At 41.1% G+C, this 21,232-nt stretch overlaps 1 protein-coding gene across 1 annotated transcript in view; it reads right to left on the bottom strand.

Annotated features, from left to right (window-relative positions):
- The window catches only part of NPEPPS (aminopeptidase puromycin sensitive), a 59,500-nt gene that overhangs the window by 19,568 nt on the left and 18,700 nt on the right, over positions 1 to 21,232 (bottom strand). Inside the window, exons 3-13 of the mRNA XM_065422846.1 lie at positions 18,668 to 18,745; positions 13,429 to 13,550; positions 11,640 to 11,747; positions 10,464 to 10,664; positions 9,872 to 9,968; positions 9,729 to 9,762; positions 8,131 to 8,245; positions 4,713 to 4,877; positions 3,289 to 3,393; positions 2,476 to 2,536; positions 1,359 to 1,468 (exon numbers count right to left, since the gene is read on the bottom strand). Coding sequence (XP_065278918.1) covers positions 1,359 to 1,468; positions 2,476 to 2,536; positions 3,289 to 3,393; positions 4,713 to 4,877; positions 8,131 to 8,245; positions 9,729 to 9,762; positions 9,872 to 9,968; positions 10,464 to 10,664; positions 11,640 to 11,747; positions 13,429 to 13,550; positions 18,668 to 18,745 — 1,196 coding nt within the window. The remainder of the gene's footprint in view (positions 1 to 1,358; positions 1,469 to 2,475; positions 2,537 to 3,288; positions 3,394 to 4,712; positions 4,878 to 8,130; positions 8,246 to 9,728; positions 9,763 to 9,871; positions 9,969 to 10,463; positions 10,665 to 11,639; positions 11,748 to 13,428; positions 13,551 to 18,667; positions 18,746 to 21,232) is intronic.

The raw sequence follows: 21,232 nt of genomic DNA, 5'->3' as shown, positions 1-21,232 counted from the left end.
CCCTCTACTTAAGATACTTTGTCCACTCTAATGTTAAATTATGAAGAATATATGGTAATCCGGTCCTAACAGTGTGTGATGCATCTAACTTTAATGATGCACTTGCTCAGAGAATAATTTGCCAATTTTACTGCCCCATTATAACATTCTTAATGTATATTAGGTATGATGAACTAGAGAGAATTAGAGGTCAAGAGACTAATTTATATGCAGTGTTTCAACATTTTAATTTCAAACACCACATATCTCAGCTCCTCATTCCTGCAGGTGTCTGAGACTGTCTCTCTCTCTGAATGTTTACAACGCTGCCAACCATATCGAGAAAAACAGCAAACTGAAAATTGGTCACTAGAGAACACAAAAGACTTCAGAGCAATTGAGGGCAGATCAGTCTTCTGGCTGTACCATTTCAGAAACAGGAAGTCTATCATGGCAGTTCATTAAACTCTTTCAGGAATTATTTCCCCAATCTCAAATCTTAGCACCTGCATTAACCAATTTTCTCCCTGTTAATCCCAGAGGGCACAGACTATTTCAAGTACATTGGAGTAACGTCAGTAAAGCTTCTACATCCCTGTCTATAAACCTGGATGGTATGTTTCCTTTGAGAAACCTGAGCTAATACAGCCCTTCACATCATTCATTCAGCCACAGGATTGCTGGATTCACTTTGAATTTAACTCAGAAAGTGACTTACTAATGGATCACAGCTACCTTTGTCATACACTACGAGGATCCTAGGGATTGTAGCCCACTAGCAAGACTGGCCATGCATCTTAATCCACAGCTGATTCATTAACACAAGGAAGATTGATAGGGCCAGTCTCCTAAAGTCATTGTAATTAAACTGGAATAAGAAGTGAGTCACGCCAGGTATTCTCTCCCCTATACTTAATGCACACACAGAACAAAAAGGATACTTAATGTGCTTGGAGCTTAGACATGAGCTGGATGCATCAGGGGAATGAACTCCATACCGCTGTGAACAGCATTCCCCAAGGAAAGTGACAGAAGCTCCTCTACTTAAGATGCTTTGTCCAGTCTAATTTTAAATTATGAAGAATATACGATAACACCCCCCCCCCCCAACAGTGTGATTGAACATAAAAGTGACATGGTATCTAACAGCATTCTCCCTCCCTTCAGGAGCAGATTTTGTCACGGAAAGAAAGCAAGTCACTGCACTGCCTCCTGATCAAACAGAAGAAAGTTAAAGTTCTGAAATGACTGGATACTATTAAAAGTGATCCAGGACACTTAAGAAAGGTAATGTTTTCTTCTGAAGTGCAGAGGAACATTTAGTGTAACTGGAATTTCAAAGCATCTAATGATGTTCTGTGTTTATCATCACAATTTACCTGCTCTGCTTCCACATAAATGAGTGGAAATCCCATTTGTTTGGTCCATGTACTCATTACAGCAGCAATAGGTTTACCACTGGATTTCTCCAGGCTCTCCCAAAGGTCCTCTGTAGAAGAAAAATCATCAGTCTAAGAATTCCCAAATCCCCCCCCCCCTCCCCCAAACACACACACAAAAATGTAAATCTAAACACACATTAAATGCTGTTAAGGCCACTATACTGGCACCATCAGGAGTCTAAATTGTGTCATTTTATTTATTCTTATTGTCACAAATATACCTAATCAGAAGTTAAAGATGCCTCCCTCTGGGGTTTTATGCTCCATTTTTGTAAAGTTACACTATAACAGAGATCACGCCGTTAGAATAAGCAGCAGTTTAAACCTCCCATGGAAAACATCAACCTCTTCATTAGGATTCCAAAGAGCACCATTTGTAATGCATTGTTATCCAAACGTCTGGAGTAAGTAATAAAACATTCAGAACTATAACAGGCTTCAAAAACAACTGCTCTCTTCTCTACATACTTTCACATACTACGCCCAGGAGCATTACTGAACATCTGGATCACTTGTACCTAAGTGACAGAGAGAGCCCCTTATTCCACCTCAGCATTTTAACTTTGATACACAGTAAGTCGCCATGTGAAATAAGTGCCAGGATACGCTGGACACAACCTCATTTGATCCGTTTAATCCCACATGTGATCAGTTCTGCAAACGGAAATTTGCAGAAGCCTTAATGGCCAATTATCAACTTACTCTGAAAAACCAACCGCTCATTAGAAAAAAAAGCCTCAAGGGCAAAAATTCTGAATTAGACTATTGCATAGGCAGCTTTACTGGGGTAAAAGCAGCTCTTTCAGATCATTGTGCCTGTGTACTCCGGAGGTTAGAGAAACAGATTGGGAGAAAGCCAAGAGTATATTGGGTTCTAATCCGGCCTGAGCTACTGACTCATTACAGGACCTCAGGTGCAAGTCTATTGACTTCCTTGCATCTCAGTCAACTCAGCAGGGAAACTGGGTATTTTAGAAACCCAAGATACCGCGGAAAATTGAATTCTCCCGAGTTGAGCTTTCCTGGATAAAGTACAAGAATAACTGCTGATTACCTGTAGCTGCATTCCTCTGCTGGAACCTGGTTAAGTACAAATGCATTCCTTTCCGAAAATCCTAGAAACATACAATTAAACATGTAATTGCACCAGAAAGGAGGTGCTTATTGTCCTCCGAGTGCAGTGCACTTACTTCCACACACCCGCCAAGGATCCCTAGCACCGGTTTTACTTATCTGCCACTCCCCTAGGATGTGACATTAGGCAGCAAAATGGCTTTGTAGCATTGTTGGTAGGTGGCATTCAAGTTTCAAATGCACTTGGAACTTTTAAACAATCATGTTTCTATGTTGTCCCAATAGTTTACTTCCTCCTTGAATTTATTCAGGGTGTTTACATTTCCTCTTGAAGTGTAGTTATGACTCCCCAAAACTGAGTGGGAGAATTAGGCCTGGTCTACACTAACCCCCAAATTCGAACTAAGGTACGCAACTTCAGCTACGTGAATAACGTAGCTGAAGTCGACATACCTTAGTTCGAACTTACCGCGGTTCAGACGCGGTCCACACGCGGCAGGCAGGCTCCCCGTCGACTCCGCGGTACTCCTCTCGCCGAGCTGGAGTACCGCAGTCGACGGCGAGCGCTTCCGGGATCGATATATCGCGTCCAGACCAGACGCGATAAATCGAACCCGGAAGTTCGATTGTCAGCTGTCGAACTACCGCGGTAGTGTAGACCTGGCCTTAGTCTTCAGGAATATAAACGTTCAGCAACCAGAAATCACAAACATATACCTGTTTTTAACTGTTCAACAAGAGATTTACTAATAATCTGCATTAAATTGTGTACAATAGAATTGTGCATTTTTACCTCATCTCCAATGTAGTCATGTAACATTCGGATTACAGATGCTCCTTTGCTATAAGAAATAGCATCAAATATTTCGTCTACTTCAGATGGGTGGCCCACGCTGACCTGGGGTTTACAGTACAATGCGTAGTTAGAACAAGCAACATCTTGTCTGCAACTCTAGTTCAAATGAACAGAACAAAAAAGTCTCAATAGCCAACGCTAAAACAATTTTCTTATTTAATAGTTCAGCTACAGAGGAGGTTCATGTAGCCTATCTCCATGTCTGAATCTCTTACTAAGCCTGCTTAATGTGCCTCTTCAACTAGATATGTTCAGAGATGGCAGCACTAGGATTAGTTGATAGGTTGACAGTCTTGTGCTTGGCTTCCAGCACCTAATAAACAGGTCTAAAGGTCTTGCCCCAGTCCTTTGTGGCCCATGATCTACACTCGAACACTCACACTTTGACTTGACTAAATTTGGTTGAGCTCAAAGTAAAAAAATAATATAATGAAAACTGGTTACTGATAAGGCAATGAGAAAAGTTAGAGTACCAGCACGGTACCTGCCGGTGGGTGACTGCAGTACATCCACAAGTATCCAAAATTCCCTGTTATGCAAAGCAGGATCATGCCCCCGATATCTATTATAATCTATTGATTATCTGAAAGCTTGACTGAACATATTAAATCCCTGTGTCATTTATATAATGGAGGCTAGACTATAAATATAGGTGAATAGATCCAATAGCTACCACCTCATCTATACAAATACTAAGTAGATCAGCAGCCTAATTTTCAAAGTGTTCAAAATGACACTTTATGCACATTTTTAGGTTAAGGTGCCAGACTGACAGCCCAGAAGACTTACATTCTTATTTGTTCACAGAACAGGTACAGCACAAGCAGTGGCAACAGGAGTTTCCTCATATTGTCCTGTTGATGGGCCTCAAATTCTGAACCAGAGTGACCAGCTCTAAGGATTACAGGGAAGTTATTGCCCTCTGGTCTATCCTTCCCTCACTGCTGAGACTCAAAGGTACCAATTAGTGGTGGTTGCTTCTAATGTGGCCAAGTATTGACTAGGAACTGGACTGAGACCCCAACAACTCATTTCACTGTCGTCAGAGAAAAACCATGAGTTTTGGTCACTAGTTTGCCAGCTCAAATCCAGCTCAAGTCAGTAGAGATGAAAGGGTCTTTAAACCATTATCAATTGCTTGAGCTTTCAGATCTCCCTTAAGTACTACTTTTACTAGAAGAGGCCTTCCTATTTTAACAGAAAATCTACTAGATGTAAAAGCAATTTGAGATTTTCCTTTGCATTGTGAATACCTGCACACTTCCCTCCTTTCTAGCTATCAGTGGAAGGTTTCTACCCAGAATTCCCAGTTGAACTGAAAGAGAGACAAATAATGCCAATAGCAGGGAGTTACAGCTCACTTCAATAGGATGACTGTTGTCTAAGGCATCAAGCTCTTGAGCTCGTGTGTAATCAGCCGAAACAAACTGAGTCCAGATATCATACTCTGGGAAGCAGTGGTCTACACAGAGATACTCAATCCAGGAGGCAAAGCCTTCATTCAGCCAGAGGTGGGTCCACCATTCCTGGAAAGAAAAGAGTATTTGAATATAAAATGCTTTATTTCACTAGTTTCACTTATTTTAACACTCTTCCTACTCACTCAACTAAAAAGTCTGCATTACAGACTATAACCTATTAACGGCCCAGTTAACCGCAAATCAGAGAGAAAGGTCTAATGAGATGGTGTCTGAATCCCCCAATATGGAGACGTCAAATTCAGGAAGTGGAATAGAACACACAGCAGACTGGTTACACAACAGTATCCCCTTTAGCCTTAGAACAGCTTGTGGACTGAACTGAACCCACTGCAGCATGACCTACCTAGCAACTGTTTGCTAGGTGAGATGTGCTTCCAAGAACTCAAAATAGAGAGGGCAAACCTGCAGGTGGTACAAAAGAAAGTGCTGTACAAGCTGCATCTTAGGCTGGATTTGAGGGCAGAGCCACAGAGAGAGCAGTTACAGGAAGCTGACAAGGGAAGACCAGATTGGGGAAGCGGTCTGTGGCATGCAAGGCCACAGTTCAACGAAGTAGCCAAATCCTGGGGAATCCACACGTTCTGCTAATTACGGAAAGGCCTCCGTCAATCACAGCCTCACAGGAGTTTTTGTATTAATGTCCTTACAGGTAATGGAAAAGGAGTTTGGATACCCGAGGGAGAAAGAATACTGTTGTAAACAGATACTGAAAACCTGAAATCTAGTAATTTTTTTTTTTTTTTTTTTTTGGAAAAAGGAAGTTAAAGTAGTTTCAGGATTATACCTGTCCAAGACACACTCGCTGACAATTTTTGCAGCTTTACAATTATATGTCCTATATTTTAAGATGCATCCTCCTTCCCCATGCCTGGCTATGAGAGATAATGCCTACTGTACTGAGGGAGATAAGGAAACCGACTACATATGAAACTGAAAAAAAAAATAGAGGAAAAGGCTTTCCCATCCTCTTATTTCTTTCAGATATAGTACTCTTACTTATAAACCAGAGGTAGGTAAATTCAGATATGTTTGATTAAGTTGTCATATCTATTTAAGGAGAAGAAATTGGAAAGTGATGCAGAGTCAACCCAATAGAAATTCAGCCACACAACAATTCTACTTCCCGGTTAAGAATGAAACATCACAGAGGGAATTCGAAAAGGAATAATTTCACTGACATTCTACCCAGATAAGTCCAACATTATTTATTTTTAGAGTGGAGACTGTTCAATTTTCATTATAGTTCTGATTAAATCTGTTTCCAAGACAAAGTTTCAGAACTTAAATATAGTACTGGTGCCAAAGGATTAATGCAACTGTGAAAAATGAAAGACATTCAACTTTACTTTCAAACTCCCAACAAGTCAGGTTTTTTCTGTATTAATTTCATGACGTGTAAGTGGCTGTCAGTCACATGCTAAGTGCAACAAGCTGCTAGCCTACCCCAATGAAAACTAAAGACTGGGGTGGGGAGATGAGATTCCCGTCTTGTTGCTCAGCCACCCATTTATTTCTCAGAGCTATTTTGATTCCAATTAGTTTAACATCTTCAGTGTTAAAGAGCTGGCTATCTGGCAAGATCCAACATTGGCACACTGTAACCACGATGTAACTGACACTTCCTGCAGTGATAGTATCTTTGTTCCCTGCGTACAACAAGCTACCTGAAATGGGAAAGTGAAAGACTTTCACTTCACAAAACATAATCCTATTTCAAATACAAAAAATTTGAAAATATGAAAATTAAAAGAAAAAAACTTTATGAATGGCACAAAGCTTCAAAAGGGAAAGAAAATGTAAAACTTTTTATCAAAGTAGCAAAGCCCTTATAAGACAATATTGCTTTGTTAAATGCCTTACTGTAGTGGTTCTCAAGGTGTGGTAGACCACTAAAGGTCTGTGAGCCACCGGTGGTCCCAAAAGCACTTGCTAGTGATCCACAAAGAGCTGGTTGATCACACAATGCCGGTTCTCTTAATTTCCAGCTGCCCAACTGCATTAAAAGCTAAAAATACATTAAATACTATCCTAATATTACTTTTCCACTTAATTGCTGTTGCTGTCACAGGGATGTGACTTGAATCACACAGGGAGGTGTGGCCTGTGCAATCGTGAAAGGGAAAAGACGACTTTCTATTATGATGCGTGCCACACTATGGAAAAGTCTGAGAACTGCTTCCTTACTGGTTTCCCTGGTGAAGTGACATCTAAATCTCTCTTCCACCGAAGTCATGACCTCTGTTTTGGCAGCCGAAAAGATACGGCTAGGAAACTGCTGGCTCCAGAAGCTGTGCTCCTCTTGCTGCAGTACTTCTAGTTCAATTACCAAACACACTCTGCTTCTGGCAACGCAAAAGGCTTCCTAACATTTAACAGGGTTGGCTTCCAAGGACCCATTAGCAGGGTTTTTTTTTTGAGGGGGTGTCAGAGGAAAGAAAGGAGCATTAGGCTACAACAGCACTGCAAAGATCTAATCAGGACAGGCAGAGGCCATTTGTCGGCAGACACTTCAGTAAACATGGCTTTCAGGTTTGTAAGCACAGTGGGGAGTTTATTAGCACCTTTCAACCTGCTGCCTCTCCTGTACTTTTATTCCCATCTAAATGACTTCAGCTTCAATCATTCAGAAGACTGGTTCCCTATAGACCCAAAATAATCTATGTCAGCTACTACCAGGCAACTTTTCAACTAATGGATTAGAATAATACAGTCCCAGTGTCACAAACTGAGAAGGCCTGCTTAGTAAGAAAAGTTCCTGATGAGACAGTGAATCATCCCTACCAGAAAGGAAAATAAGGATTTATCACTTTAAAAGTAATCTAATATGGTGCCTTAGCTCATTTCCATGGAAACCTGCTGTTCTCTTCCCACTCTCTGACTACATTCAAACAGACTAAGTCAACTTCTTAACATGAATTCACGCACACATGAACTAGAACAGGTTAATTAGCATTTTTCTGTTTATACACCTGTTCTTCAGGCACATCTGGTCAAGTAGGTATTTTAAAATCCACTTTAAAGACAGCTTTTTAAAGTATCTAACTCAACATGTCTATTCCCTTTTACATGATACTTTAGGGGGCACTTGAAGAATCTAACCATAGTTAGGAGCAGCATGACAAATCTAAACACATGATATGTCTCATCTTAGTTAGCATGCAAGCTCCTTGGGGTGGGGACAGTCTCTTTGTTCTGTGTTTGTACAGTGCCTAGCACAATGTGGTACTGGTCCATGTTTAGGGCTCCTAGGTGCTATGGTAATACAAATAATAATAAAAATACTTTAAATATTAGATACCATAGTTACAAGGTTTCCAAACCACTGGTGAGCAAGTTCGTGTCCCACAACCAGAGCAACCCACTGGCGGGACGAAGAGCAGGAATTTTTGGGATCAATCAGCAGTGCAGTCTCCCTGTTTTTTAAGAAATAAAGAGAGATTAATTGAGCAGCACACATCTGGGAAAAATAAGATTTAAAACAGTCTGAATTACCTAAGCAAGCTACAAACATGATCCGCACAACTGAAAAACAGAAGTTGTTTCAGTTTGCACATAAAACAGTTACATTAAATTTCAGAGCTGTTGGGATGACTTGGGGCAACACTTCCTCAAAGTATGCATGAAATCAAGGGCAAGAAACCCAGACAGGAGAAAAACTTTACTCTGCAAAAAATAGTCCAGCTACATGACTAGAAAAAACAGGGGAAAAGTCTCACCTTGACTGCAATTTGCTTTCACACTTCATAATGTATGCAAAGCAAGTCTTCTTTCCCACACTCAACCCAGGAGTCACCACTCATCCACGTGCCCAATCATCAGTTGTGTTACATTTACCATCTCAGATGCATACGAATATCCACAGACACAGACACACACACACACTCATTTCACTTGTGATCCAATAAGGGAACGCTAAAGAAATCTACAAACACCTGTGTCATAACCATGGCTCAATAGGTCAATCAGAAGAGACTTTCAGACTCCTACGACTCAAGGGGGAAAAAAAATGTCTTGGATAAAATAGAGCCTGGACATTATGCCAGCCTCCTATCTATCATACAGGTAACAGGCAAGACTGCCAATCTGAATGCAAGGGGAGAATGTAGCACTAGCATTAAAGCAGGCTTACAAAATTCTACACACCCAGGGCAAATAATTTTTGCACAGGGAATAAAATATCAGTTCTCGTCAGCATGGTAGAGTGGGCAAGTAGATTTTGTGCATGGGCTAGTAATTTTTCATGACAATTTTGTAAGGCCAAATTAATGGGGTAAATTTAAAAGAAGAAAAATCCTGAAATCTCACTTCAATGCTAATTAACCTAGAGCTAATGAGAGTCCCATGTTGTAGAGGCCGAAGGGAGCGCCTTCCAACAGCTCAAAACAAACATGAGACTATCAAGCAGAAGGTATGAAATTTTGCTCATCTGATCAAGCAACTGAAAATGGAAGGCAAGCTAAAGTTTTTAAAATTACTCCACCCACATGTTTGTCCTATGGTTGCAGAAGTTTACCGACTTGGCTAGAACATGCAAAAATCAAAAACAGTTTTCTACGCTGCGTAAATAACTACAGAACTATTGGGGGGTCGGGGGGGAAATGTCGCCAAGAAAACACTTTCTGTTTTTGCAGAAGCTGCTGCTGGCCAGATGCTTTTAAAATCTTTCAGGCTATCTTGGCCAGTAGCCTTAAAAGCTCATTCTTGCCCTTCTGAGATGTGAACACCAGTGCATTCTGGTGTAAAAGCCTAAATTACTCACGACTGAAGCTAGAGTTTGGAGGAAGTTACTCAACCTTACTTGGGATGAAGCCCAATTATTATATCTCCCTAAAACCAGTCTGATTGCCTCCAAAATTAGTGAACAAAGGGGGGAAAGACAGTATTTTAACAGCATACCTATAAGTAACAAGGCCCCAGTTCTCCATGGCACCTTTATAAAATAAATACAAAGGTTTATTGACATTGATACACACCTCTTCCTAAATGTTTAAAATTCAAAGAAAATCAATACCGTTCAGCAATAAAGTGAGTTACTTTACCAGCTGCAAAGTCTGCAATAGCTATGAGATCAATTTTAGGAAGAGGATAAGGAACATTGAAGTAGTCCTTATAAAAAGGCAGAGTTTTAGCAGCAACCTATAAAAAAATAAAAGGAAAAACCTAGTAAACATTTTGAACTAACTCGCAAGGATAGGCCAGAATTGACATTTCCGCATGGCTGTAAGTACTCCAGAAAGCAGCACATACTGGCTCTCTACCCCAGAAATCCCACTTCTAAAAAGTGGGACTTCCAGGAATGCCAGAGTACCAACATTGGAAGTACCCCAGTTTTTTCCAGGCTTCAGCCAATCTCTACTACCTTACATTGACTTTATATAAAAGGTGATCATACTAAATCATCTCAGTCGGGTCAGAATCTAGATTTTTGTCATGACTTCATGTTTTATTTGTATGTAATGAATTTCAGTTTACTATCAAGCCTTGTTTCTCCATGTCACTAATCAAACCAAAACCAAAGCAGCATGACAAGTTTCACATTAATTGTGCTGTTGATAGAACTCAGCCAGAACGTAGGCTCCCCACAACTGGGGACTATACAAATAGTAGAGAAATCACTTCAAGCGCATTTACCTCTAATGCAAACTTTCCCTGTTCTGCTTTGCCAACAGGAGTGTAAACACGGACTAACACACCATCAGACGACCTGGTCTCTACAAAGTCATATTCTCCCACCACAAATGCTACTAGGTACGTTGACATCACAGGTGTGCGGGCAAACTTCACTTCCACCAGATTTTCATCATCAGGGTATGGCTTCCGATCAGTGACATTCTTTCCAACAAACACAAAAAGGAATCTGATTAGTTCCATAAAAAGCAACACTGGATTACAACTTTAAAATGCTCATTACATTTATAGTCCCCAGCTGAAAAACAAATACTTATTTTCTATAGTTTACTCCACAAGTCATATTTCGCACCGCAGTAGCTAAGGTCTGATGGATAGCTTTTGCTATCAGTTCCTGGACTCCCGCTCTCCAGGACTGGTGACAGGACCCATGCCTCTGGAGCCAGTTTCCCCTAAGAAGTTTTCAGGGCATGATTCTTTTGTTCAAACACAGAAAGGATGGCTGCAACAAAATGGTCGATGGACAAGACTTCTGGCTTGCATTAACACATTACAGCATCAAGCTGCCTGAGCAGAAGAAACTGAGTCCTAACTGAAAATAGCCTTTATTAGTAAACAGTCATCCAACAATAGGAGCCTGTAGGATGAGACACTGAAGGGTGGTTTCTCAGTGGCAAATGACTATTATGAAGATTTACACCATATTTGAAATGGGGAATGTGAAGATACCCCCTTCGTACCTGCGATGAAATTGCTACCACTCGCTCCTGTTACATCTGAACTTTAATTATCAGCTCTCCAGGGCAGAGACTGGTCTTATTTGTCTATAAAATGCCATGCATGTCTATGTAGCTTTCTAAACAAGCAAAAGTTTTATTTTTTTCATTCATTTAATTGAGCAGCACATGTCATGCCATGTGTTAGGACTCGTTTTAATAAACAACCCTCTCTGGCTTGTGCAGCGTATTTAATTTCTGTACTAGCGTCAGCTAGCAATGGATATCTACTTTTAAAAAAGCTTCCCTCAATCAAGTATAACTGCTTAGTAATGACAAATAATACAATCCATCTTCCTATTAATGGGTGTCACCAAAACACATCACTAACTTGCAAACAAATCTGCTATATAGCCAGTTGCTATTAAAAACTGAGTTCATTACTTGCACATTAAGCACTTACCATATTTGACAAAGCTACTCTGTCTTTAGGGACGACCAATGAGATATCGAATGTTGCCTTAATAGCAGGTTCATCCCAGCAAGGGAAGGCTCTGCGAGCATCAGTGGCCTCAAGGAAATAAGAGCATTAACTGAACAAATCTTTCACAGAGATTATCACAATGAAGCACATAAAAATACATTCTATTGATAGTCTGGCAAGCTAGGGTCAGTCTCTGCTAGAAAAAGTTTCCTTGTTCATCTTCCTTGGCCCTTGGATTAGTATGTTTTCTCTTAGCATATAGTTTAATTCACTCTCAGGTTAAAAAAAAGGCAAGAGAAATTCATCTTGTGTTGCCACTGAAGTTTACAGTCCCTGAGCAAAATTCAGCACAGCCATGACCCGAGTAATGCTTCAGTCATGTAAAAGGGAGGGTGCACAGACATCCATAGAAAGCACACATGACCCCTTGGTTGCATCATCTCATTAGACTGCACACACCACGGTATGTTTTATGTGCATTAGATAAAGGAAAGAGTGCTTCATATTTTTGTTTATGTAACAAACTAAGACAACCGTTAAACCGTAGTCACCAACAGTCGACTGCGATCGACTGGTCGATCCTGGAGAGATCGCGATCTCCGGCCGCTAAAAATTCGGCGATGCAGCAGGGCTGCCACTAAGGCAGGGTCCCTGCCTGCCCCGGCCCCACACTGCTCCTGGAAGCAGCCAGCATATCCCCGCAGCCCCGGGGGAGGGGGAGGCAGGGGTCGCCGCATGCTGCTCTTGCCTGCAAGCACCGTCCCCACAGCTTTCATTGGCCGGGAACGGGGAACTGTGGTCAATGGGTGCTGCGGGGGCGGTGCCTGAGGAGAGGGGCAGCGCGTGGAGCCACGTGCCCTCCCCGGAGCACATGGGCCCCTTACGGGAGCAGCGTGGGGCGGAGGCAGGCAGGGAGCCTGCCTTAGCTCCGCTACGCCACCGCCTGAGGTAAGTGCCACCCGGCAGGAGCCAGCACCCCATACCTCTCCTGCCCCCTAACCTCCTGCCCCAGCCCGGAGCCCCCTCCTGCACCCAAACTCCCTCCCAGAGCTGCACCTCTCACCCCCTGTCCCAGGCTCAGCCCGGAGCTCCCTCCCACACTGTGAACCCCTTGGTCCCAGCCCAGTGCCCACACCCCCTCCCAAGCCCCTGCCCGGTGAAAGTGAATGAGGGTGGGATGGAGGGCGACGGGTGTGTGGGGGCGGGGGGGGGTGAGCAGGGAAGGAGTGGGGTAGAACTAGGTTGCCCTTAAATTCAAAAAGTGATCGTGTGCGCAAAAAGTTGGAGACCACTGGTTTAAAGAATGGTATTAAAATATAATGATGTTAAGAGTTATAGAATACTTGAGACAGAAGATAGCACACAATCTGAGTGCCATTAAGCTATTGGGAGTAAGTCAGAGAGTCAAAGTAAAATATTAGCTTACTTTCAAAAGGCAATTTATATGGACATTTGGTTCAAAGCAGCTGTTAAAGGAATTTGTTTCTAACACTGCAGCTGTTATACATATGCATATACTAAATATAGACAGAGACTTTGACTGAGGAATTTGCCAGACCCTGGATTTGTTGACTTTTAGGTCACAGTACAAAGCTTATTTTTTATTACCTTCTACTTTGCTGAGAATGAGAAGTGGAAAATATGGATTCTAAAAAAATCAGGCCATGCATGTAGTTGAGACTAAAAAAACCTGTCCCCAAATCTTCTCCCAAGAGTAAAATCTTATATTATGAATGACCCTTTCTGAAAACAAAAATACAGCTCATACCTCAAACTGAGTGACAGCAGCATAGCGCGTGTCTCCGGAAGGGGTGGTATATTTACTTCTATAGAAACCTTTCATTTTATCATTCAGCTCTCCAACAAAGTCTATCTTTAACGTCCCCGTCCCTGTGACAAAAAAAGAACAGATGGGACATGTTATTTGGAGGTGCCAAACAGAACATTTATTTCGTCTGGTTTTTCAGGCCAGGCTACTTAGTTGGCTCACTGCCCTTCTGAAATAACTCTTCCCTCCAATTCCTCCCCACCCACCGCTCCATCGCCAACACCCCTCGAACCCTCCCCTCTTTTGGCAGCACTGCATAGAACACTGCTCGGTGGCAGCTAAGCATTAGGAGTAATACAAGCAAAATCTAACCAGCCATGGAGATATAGCACTTGACTCGTATAGTACCTGTGAGGCTTCTGCTTGTATTCACTTTTTCTACTTTATTGTAACCAGACTAAGCTCTACCTTTTTACCCAATTTAAGGACCTGATACTGCAACTATTACAAGTGAGGGATGCATGATGGGATGCTAGTTTTAACTCTACGCTCCACAGGTAGGCTTAGAAAGCCTATTTATATGGAGTGCCTAAGCGGATATTAATAGAATCTTATGAAAATCTAATACAGTAGTCAAGGTAGAGCTGTCTGCACTCTGACATCCAGGATTTATTCTGCCCTTGATGCCTCAGCACAAAAGGGGAACCTGATCTTGCTAAGAAAGGCAACATGCCAATAACCTACAGAATAGAGCACAGTAACATGTGTATCTGCTTAGAATCTTTACAAAACTGCATGCACAGATAAAAATATACACCTTATTCAACTGTGGTGTTAAATTCCAACCTAAAAAAATCTCTCAGCAAACAGAACTGCCACACAGTTAACAAGGAGTTTGTATATTCAAAGCCTGGAGAGCACTACATTAATTCAGCTTAGCCCTTTCTGGGTAACAAGAGAACAGATCAACAATCTCTCACATAAATAGCTCCTAAGCCTAACTCCCAATGGCAGGCAGATGATTAGAATCACCTCAGGTGTTCAAGAGCAAGCTTCACTATTACTAAAAGCAAACAATCACAGAATCATCTTTTAGTTCTATAGGCCCAGAGTCGGACACATCAACGTAACTTTATCACGGGTGCTGTTTACTTAGTGTGTCAGCGAGAATGTTCTTTGTAGAGGAGGTCTCAAGTCGAGTGAATGTCATTTACAGTGTCAATGCAAATTAAACTTTATTCTAGTGCAATCCAGCCACTGATACAGTTCTAATGTGGAATCAACTGCTAACTAAGGAGCTAGACTGACAGTAATTTTTAAGGCACAGGCACAATTGTTCTTATTTAAAATATACTCTTGCAAAAGCCTACTAGAATTCTAGAAAAGAGGACCTACAAACCTTTAATCCCATCATTGTGTTTTAATTTCAACCTGCTACTGCCAAATATAATTGAACAAATTGAAATTTACAAGAATCCTATCTTCTACTGGTTCACTATAATGAACAAACTAGACCAACTGGATAAGTCCTACATGCATAGAATCAGACTTTGTGCATCTGTACATGAAACGTGAAGCCTGCTGCAGCTCCCCATTCTTTCTTGGAGGGGGCAGGGGAGGAACGTCAAGAACTGAGACAATGAAGTATGAGAGAATGAAATATGGAATTTTTAAAGTAGTTGAAATTTTGTATCTTTCAAATCTTGATTTTTTTTAACAGCTAGGCAAATAGTAACCTGCACTAGATTTTTTTTTTTAGTCAGTGAAATATTTAAACATCTCTACAAAAGGAGTGTTTCCAGCTGACCCAGACACTAGTATTTTACCATACAAATTGCCGCTATCAACAGGAACCCTCCCCTACAATGCTGCCATTGCTAGGCATCATGATACCTATAGGCAGACAACCATCAACTGCACATTTTTTTCCAATGAATTACAAGTTAATCTACTAATTATTGTCCAAAATCGTTAATGTGCCTAACCACAGAGGACAATATCAAACAGAGGATCTGCTGAAAGATTCCTGAAGTTGTCAGCACCGAACCACTTCTGCTGGGTACTTCTGCTGGGTAATGACAAAATTATTCTATAGCTAAGAGTGTGTGTGGCTTGATAGGAAGATTTCTTTAAATGCTGCAATACCAGTAGGCCATGTGATTTCAGTCAGCACAAACACTTAAATATGAGCATCTGCAGCGTCCCACCAATGTATCTTAACCTTTTCAATGATTTCTCCCCATCAAGTCAGACGATAGTTCAGTTTACTTTTCATACCCATTCAGTCTTGGGCCGCTCTGCATGGGCTGCCAAAGGAGACTGCCTAGAAGTAGAGCCAACTGTGGTATGGATTTGTGCGAGATGGACATCAGCCCCTCCAGGACATGGGGTGAATCCAAATGCTCATTTTATAGAAGCCTCTCAGTAACCAACTCTCTTCCAGTCCCTACCAACCTGGGATAGATTTTAACTCATGTCAGATGTGAAATTATTCATCTCCTAAACCATCCAATGATGTCACCAACCCCAACAACTACTTGAACAATGCTGAGGTCTAAACTGGCCTCAAAAAGTTACTTTATGTTTAGATGACAGAGAGGGAATAAGTATTGTGAGTAAATCTTGAAACTGTGAGTAAATCTTGAAATAGAGCAGTCTTACATTATAGTACTTTGGCCTTACTGCAGCTTTCATTCAGGGATACTAAGGCACTTTACAAACAAATACTTAGCACTTTGCACTGTGGTTTATATGCTTAAAACACTATACAAACATTCATTAATCCCCAGTTATGGAATCAAGACTCTAGAAGAGGGCTGAGTCTTAAGCAACTTCTGTCATTCCCAGGTCACCAATTTTTCTTGGTCCTCTTCTTGTTTTCTCTTTCTTGTCTAGCCAAGACACCCAAAATATTCAGTGAACAATTAAGCTACCTGTTTGGTGGGAATTGAGAACGGAAAGCAACTCTAGCCAAGACAGAGCCAGAGCAGGACAGTCATAGTAACCTGAACCAGGCCCACTTTCTATGATCCTCACCCACTTCTTATAGGGCATTCTATATAAAGGAGTTTTTCAATTAACTAGATAATTTCACTATTAACTAGGACTGTCAAACGATTAAAAAAATATTCACAATTAACCGTGAGATAAAAATAAATAGTCACGATTAATTGCCGTTTTAATCGCACTTTAAATCAATAATAGAAAACCAATTTAAATTTATTATATATATTTTTGGATGTTTTTCTACATTTTAAAATATATTGATTTCAATTACAACACAACACACAAAGTATACAGTGCTCACTTTATATTATTTGTTCTTACAAATATTTGCACTGTAAAAATATAAACAAAAGAAATAGTATTTTTTAATTCACCTCATACAATTACTGTAGTGTGGTGGTTCTCAACCAGGGGACCAGGGCGCCCTGCGGGGCCACGAGCTGGTTTCAGGGGATCCACCAATCAGGGCTAGCATTAGACTCGCTGGAGCCCTGGACACAAAGCCGAAGTCTTACTGCATGGGGCTGAAGCCCGGGTCCCTGAGTCCCACCACCCGGGGCTGAAGCCTGAGGAATGTAACTTTGCAGGGGCCCCAGGCAACTGCCCTGCTTGCTACCCCCTAATGCCGGCCCTGGCTTTTATATGCAGAAAAACAATTGTTGTGCCACAGGTGGGCTGTGGAGTTTTTATAGCTTTTTTTTGGGGGGGTGGGGGTGGAAGAGGGCTCAGAAAGAAAAAGGTTGAGAATCCCTGCTGTAGTGCAATCTCTATCCTAAACGTGCAATTTACAAATGTAGAACTTTTTTTTTTACATAACTATACTCAAAACCAAAACAATGTAAAACTTTAGAACCTACAAGTTGAAGCATGAAGGGGCATACGAATGTTTAGCATATCTGGCACATAAATACCTGGCTACGCCAGCTACAACGTGCCATGCGAATGCCTGTTCTCATTGCCAGGTGACATTGTAAATAAGAAGAGGGCAGCATTATCTCCCGTAAATGTAAACAAACATGTTTGTCTTAGCGACTGGCTGAACAAGAAGTAGGACTGAGTGGACTTGTAGGCTCTACAGTTTTACATTGTTTTGTTTTTGAGTACAGTTATGTAAAAAAATTTCTACATTTGTAAGTTACACTTTCACGATAGAGATTGCACTACTGTTCTTGTACAAGGTGAACTGCAAAATACTATTTCTTTTGTTTATTTTTTTACAGTGCAAATACTTGTAATCAAAATAATACAAAGTGAGCACTGTATATTTTGTATTCTGCATTGTAATTGAAATAAATATATTTGAAAATGTAGAAAAACATCCAAAAATATTTATAATAAATTCAAATTGGTGTTCTATTATTGTTTTCCAGTGCGATTAAAATGGCGATTAATCACAGCTATTTTTTTAAGCTACTTATTTTGTTTTGTGTTAATTGCTTGCATTAACAGCAATTAATTGACAGCCCTACTATTAACACTGAGGCGTTATGGAAACTGGCCCCTCTGTTTAACTGCAATGTAAATATTAAGCTAGTTAGAAACTGGGCACTAACTGTTCAGTTACCTGACATTCGCCCATCAGATTGTGAAATTCAGAGGGGGAAATTTTAAATAAAACACATAGCAAAAGGAATACACAATAAGAGAGGCAGACAGACCCACCCTGAATGACAGTATTTTAACTTGGCTGAGCCAAGTAGCATGTCAGTGTGAGGCCTGGTCTACACTACAGAGTTAGGTCGTCGTAAGGCAGTTTTGTAAGCGTCTACACTAAAATGCAACTCCCACCGATGTGAGTCACCCACTACACCGACTTAACTCCACATCCATGAGAGGCGTAGCACTTAAGTTGATGTAGTTAGGTGATGCAGTATCTGTGTTGACACTGTGTTACTTACATCGCCTGTTGGCTGTCAGCCCCACTGCGGGGCTCACAGCTGGAGCTCACCTACCCCAGGGCTGACAGCTGGAGCCCCCCGCACCCCTGGGCAGTATGGGGACTCCAGCTGTGAGCTGTCAGTCCCGAGACAGTGAGGCTCCAGCTGTCATTGCCCCACCATGCCCCACACAGTTAAGCTGGTGGAAGCACGCCTGGTGAGGATGCGCACAGCCGACAGAAAAAGCACAGTGTGGATGTGAAACACCTCTTTAATTACTGAAGTAGTCGAATTATCTTAAGTCGATTTAATTTTGTAGTGTAGACATGCCCTGAGACTTTGGAAGCACCTCTTACCTTTTTGTAGAGTACTGGGAAAGGAGAGAGTAACTTTCTCATCTTCATTCTGATAGTTGAATCCCGTGGCATGTATTTCTGAAACGGAAAGAGCACTTGGTTCAAACAAGAGCCTAGAATGTTTCCGTAACTCAAGAGCACTTTACGTTCACACTTCAGTGAATTGAATCCAGCTGAACTTAGCAAAATGCTGTAATCACTAATCAAGATTTCAATTAACATAGAACAATGTAAACCTAAACACCCAAAGAAATACCACACTTATTGACAAGGTTCAATGCTCTATTCTCATGCCTCAGAAAACCAATTTAAGCATATTTATGTGGGGGTCATAGGGTTCCCACACACTGGTTTCATTCCAAGCTACTACCTCAATCTCTTCCCACACACACACTCCATTGGAATGCTGCACTTACACAGAGCTGCAAAGGCTGAGCAACCTAATTGTTTCACAACTAGAGCAATGAGAGCTGTATGTTCAGATTATAAACTCTTTGGGGTGAGGATTGTCTGCCTCTTGTTCAGCACCAAGCATGTTGGTGGCACTTAAATGCTGCTCTCCTGATACAGAGTGAAATTCCAGTTGAGATCTCCCAGTTGACATGAGATGCAGCAGTGTTACGGAGAACAAAGAGAAAAGTTGGTCCAATAGAGATCTGTTTAATTTTACCTAGTTGTCCAAAACATAATATTTACAAAAAATCAGACCATTTGTTTTAGAAGCTTCTAGATCTCAATTTGAAAAACCAATATTCAATTTTTCAAAGCTGGTTCTTATACCCTGAAAATGAAACTCAGAGGTCTTCAGGAACAGGGACCCTGTCTTTGTTTAGATTTGTAAAGCAGCTAACAAGGGGCTCGCAGGTCCAATTGGAGCTGCTAAGCACTACATTGTAAATGGTTACTGTTAAATAACAAATCCAAGCCAGACTGACAGAGTGGAAATCAGCACTCCGATACCAAGCTCATCCACAGAGCTGCAGTGTGCTCAGTGCTGAGGAAGCACCTTGTTTTGCTGCCTCCTTTCTAACCAATTCAGTGAGTGGCACTTACTGTGTTTGGAGAGAACGGTTGTGTCCAGCACTCCTCACCCAGGAAAATTGCTACAGCTTTCAAGGTGAGATCCTAGACCCTCTTCACCACACCCCTGGTCTACACAAGTTATCCATCACTAACAAGCCTTGAGAAACAGAGTTGTACGTAATCAACGGATGAACACTATTTTTAATACTTCCCAATGCTCTGAGCTGGTAAATTTCCATTCAACACATCACGTGCCTACACAGCATTATATACACCGAGGCATAGTTGTGGATTTACTAATACACATTGGCTTAATCTTCTAAGGTATTAATATTTAAAGGACAACAGAAATAAGGAAAAGGGTGATAGAAGAAATTGACTGTGTTAGATATGAACACATTAAAAGAGGAACATTCCACAGTATCCATTCTCATTACATGGATCCTTGAATCACTATGCACTACATCTAGAAACGACGGAGTTTAATTTTGAAGCATTACAGAATGACCTTTTTTTCCTAGGGTCATATATTGTGGTATTTTCCAGACATGCATTTTTAGATACAGCCACAGAACACTCAAGTTCATTTTATCAAGCCAGGAACTGCCAGGAAGAACTCCTTTTTCAGGAATACTGTTTACTGAAAATGTGCTTTAGTTTACTCTAATATAAAATATTGGGGAGAGAACATGTTGCTCCATTTTTTAAAATGGTGCATTATTTCAGCTTGAAAGTCATGCAGAGTAAATACTAATCTCTGTTGACAAAATTTAAATGTAAAAATTGCATGAATGCATACAGTCTTACCTGCTTGCTCCATGATACTTTACTCAGGAATTAATCCACATTGATTGCAATAGTGAGATAGTCAACCCTCACTATAAAACAATTATAAGTGGAAAGAAATATAGCAATGACTCAATCCAAAGAGAAAAATGATAGTTTAGTGGACTGATGTGTTAAAAGTTTAATCTAATAGTTAACACTCTGCACTTCCACTATTTTAAATTGTCTATCCTCTTCTGTTCAAACCACTGAATTCAAGTGAAAACAGGTCTGGGATATTAAGACACAAGAAAGACTTGAACAATGCTTTCTGGACAAAGGTTCACCAAATACAGCCAGGAAAAAAAAAAAAAAAAAGATAAGTGATTAGGTTCCTCTATTCTCTTAGTTTTGTAGAAGAGCTGGAGAAAGCAAAGGAGCCATTCCCAGCAAGCTGTAGGTTGAAGCATACTGGACAGAATGTTGTTGGACTTTCGAGTGTATGGAGGTCTGAAGAATAAGGCACAATAGTGAGCTTTGTGGTAAAACGAGGGAGCAAAACTGGTTGCCAATTGTGTCACTAAATAAGATTCACTGGATTTTGACCCCTGCTATCTTTAGATTCCAACAGAAAACAAACCTGGTGTAGCAAGATAGAGCACCAGCAATCTGTCAAATGAGGAGGAAGGGGCTGAACATCTGCCTCGGATATTTCTCTGTCAGGCTGCCTGGAAAGTATGTTCTCCACCACAGGGGCCAGCAAGTGATGCTGAGCTG

This window comes from Emys orbicularis, chromosome 25 (genome assembly GCF_028017835.1).
Source record: "Emys orbicularis isolate rEmyOrb1 chromosome 25, rEmyOrb1.hap1, whole genome shotgun sequence".
In the NCBI taxonomy this organism is placed as follows: domain Eukaryota; kingdom Metazoa; phylum Chordata; order Testudines; family Emydidae; genus Emys; species Emys orbicularis.
Note: the sequence above shows the minus strand (reverse complement) of the source record. Positions and strands in the feature narration are given on the sequence as shown.